At 33.9% G+C, this 3127-nt stretch overlaps 1 protein-coding gene across 1 annotated transcript; it reads left to right on the top strand.

Moving 5' to 3' along the window:
* The first annotated feature begins 1711 nt into the window (after positions 1 to 1711).
* LOC102820987 (olfactory receptor 6C2-like) lies at positions 1712 to 2659 on the top strand. Its single transcript, XM_006859577.1, has one exon. The coding sequence runs from the start codon at positions 1712 to 1714 to the stop codon at positions 2657 to 2659; it is 948 nt and encodes a 315-aa protein (XP_006859639.1).
* The last annotated feature ends 468 nt before the right edge of the window (positions 2660 to 3127 follow it).

Consider the following 3127-nt stretch of genomic DNA (forward strand, 5'->3'; position numbering starts at 1 on the left):
CTGGGAATAAAAAATATGATTGCAGTATGCTGAAAATCGTATGAATGATGATTTAAAAAATTAAAATTGTGATCTGTCAGGTACTTTAAAGCTTCTATTGTGGTTTGGGCAAAAGTTAATAGAAAAAAATTGGTTTTTCATTCAATAACTCATATCCATCAGTTAAATACTTCTTAAGTATTTTATATAGTAAACATGTAAATTTTCAATACTTTATATATGATAAAAACAGTCTCATTGAAAGCAAGCAGAGCTTGGAGAAACTTTAATATAAATCTGATGCCTTTTACATTTAGTGGTATTAATAATAAGATGTTGAAAGATTTTTCAATCTTAATTGAGCAGATTGAAAATAGTTGTGACAATGTCATACCTCTTCATATAATTTGGTTCTAGCATATTTTAATGTTATATACAATATATTTCTTATTTTAAAAATCCTTATCTTCCACACAATCATAGAAAATAAATTTAAATTTTAAACTGAAAGTCATGAAACAGAATTAGGAAGTTGTGAGTAAAGAAAGTTGTCTAAAGAAAACAGGACTTTTGAAATTGTACAAATGCTAGATTCCAAATTCTTATGCAATGAATATGGAGAGTTCCCATAGAGATTCCTAAACTATTTGTGATATATTCGTACTTTATCAAGAGCAAGATTTTAAGGAAGCACACATGGGTTATTCCGTTTTATAATTCAGCCTTTGAGTAGAGAAGAGTATTTGATCTTAGAAAATATTAGCACTCAGTCCAAATTATGTATAAAACATGAATCCAGGATACAGATAAATGAACAAAAATTGGGATGTATCTTAATTATATAGTGCCAATATAACAGAATAACACAAATGGAAGGCTTTAAAAAACCAAAATTTATTTTCTCAAAGTTTAAGAGGCTAGAAGTCCAAATTTAGATTGTCAGCTATAAAGAAAGGTCCTTGTCTACTTTCAGTATCTGTAGTCCCAGCATTCCTTGGAGACCTCCATGTGTCTTGGCACCAATCTTTCCTTGCATGGATCAAGGATCTTCACAGTGTAGGGACCAAAGGATGCACTCCACTCCTGGCTCTTCTTTCATGGTGGTAGTAGGTCACTCTCAAGGTTTAATCTCTTTTATATCTCAAAAGAGATTGATTCAAGATACTACCTAATCCTATAGATTTCATCCAGCCTCATTAACATCATAGAGTGAGAATTGACAATGCATTGAAAAATTACATCAGATCAGGCTGACCATATCAGATCTTATCATGAGAGTATTTGCATTACATGAGATTACATCATAGGGGATGACTACACTTAACTATTAAACTACTGAGAATCTTGACAGTCAAGTAGACACAAAAGTTTCCAGTCAAGTAGACAAAAAACCTTAACTATCCCAGGAAGAAACTGTGGTGAGAAGGAAGAACCAGTAATATGATTGAGTATGGTGTAGATAAAGTGATTTAATTTTTAAAATATCCAGAAATGTACAACTGTGGAACCTATATTACTAGTTTATTGATATTATGAGTACGGTGTAGATAAAGTGATTTAATTTTTAAAATATCCAGAAATGTACAACTGTGGAACCTATATTACTAATTTATTGATATTATGAGTTGTAATCAAATTTTAATATATGTCAAATCATTTGCATAGCTTTCCATTATTAATTCATCAATATAAAAACCTTTAATTTTGAATGCAGAGAAGTCAGAAGTCAACAATGAGAAACCAAACAATAACATTTATCCTGCTGGGACTTACAGAGGACCCACAGCTGAAAGTTGTGATTTTCATCTTTCTATTGATCACCTACATGTTGAGCGTAATTGGGAACCTGACAATCATCTCTCTCACCTTCATTGATTCTCACCTTAAAACTGCCATGTACTTTTTCTTAAAAAATTTCTCCTTCTTAGAAATCTCATTTACATCTGCTTGTATTCCCAGATATTTATACAACATATCAACAGGTGACAAGACAATCACATATGATAACTGTGCTATTCAAATTTTCTTCACTGATCTCTTTGGTGTAACAGAATTTTTTCTTCTTGCCACCATGTCCTATGATAGATACGTAGCCATCTGCAAACCCCTACATTATGTGACCATCATGAACAACAAAGTCTGTAGAAGGCTCATCTTTTGTTGCTGGACATCTGGCTTGTTGATCATACTCCCACCACTTAGCCTGGGACTAAATCTAGAATTCTGTGACTCAAAAGTCATTGACCACTTTGTTTGTGATGCATCCCCTCTTCTAAAGATCTCATGCTCAGATACATGGCTCATAGAACAGATGGTCATAGTTAGTGCTGTGTTGACCTTTATCATGACTCTTGTATGTGTTGTTATGTCCTACATATACATCATCAAGACTGTTCTACGCTTCCCTTCTGCCCAGCAAAGGAAAAAGGCATTTTCGACCTGCTCTTCCCATATGATTGTGGTTTCTATCACCTATGGAAGTTGTATCTTCATCTATGTTAAACCCTCAGCAAAGAATTCAGTGGCCATTAATAAAGGTATAACTGTCCTCACGACTTCTATTGCTCCTATGCTGAACCCGTTCATTTATACCCTGAGAAACAAGCAAGTAAAACAAGCCTTCAATGACTCATTCACAAGAATTAAATTGCTCTTAAAGAAAAGTAAGAAATTTTGCTAATATAAAACAATGTGCTTTTACTAAAAACCTTTAGTCTGTAATCATGCTTGAGTTTATATAGTTCTTGAAGAAAAATGAGGCATTCTACTTCTGTGCTGGACTACAAAGTTGATTTAAACCTCAAGGTTGGTGGTTCAAGCTCACTAGCCATTCCTAGGAAATCCTGTACAGTGTTGCTATGTATCAGAACCAACTTAATGGCATTTAACAACAACAGCAATGGCATATATATGCCATTGCTGTTGTTAAGTGCTGCCAAGAAGATTCTGACTCACAGGGACTCTGTATATGGTTTGCAAGAAATAGGTGGTAGTTTTGAACTGCTGACCTTGTGGTTCAGCATATATATATATTGTTGTCGTCAAGTGCCATCGAGTCAATTCTGATCCATAGCGACCCTGTATAGGGTTTCCAAGGAGCAGCTGGTGGGCTTGAACCGCCAACCTTGCAGTTTATATATATATATAT

The sequence above is a fragment of the Chrysochloris asiatica genome, unplaced genomic scaffold, assembly GCF_000296735.1.
Source record: "Chrysochloris asiatica unplaced genomic scaffold, ChrAsi1.0 scaffold00033, whole genome shotgun sequence".
In the NCBI taxonomy this organism is placed as follows: Eukaryota; Metazoa; Chordata; class Mammalia; order Afrosoricida; family Chrysochloridae; genus Chrysochloris; species Chrysochloris asiatica.

Bases quoted from the DNA above. Each gene is read 5' to 3' on its own strand.
- LOC102820987 (XM_006859577.1), top strand. From the start codon at position 1,712: ATGAGAAACCAAACAATAACATTTATCCTGCTGGGACTTACAGAGGAC.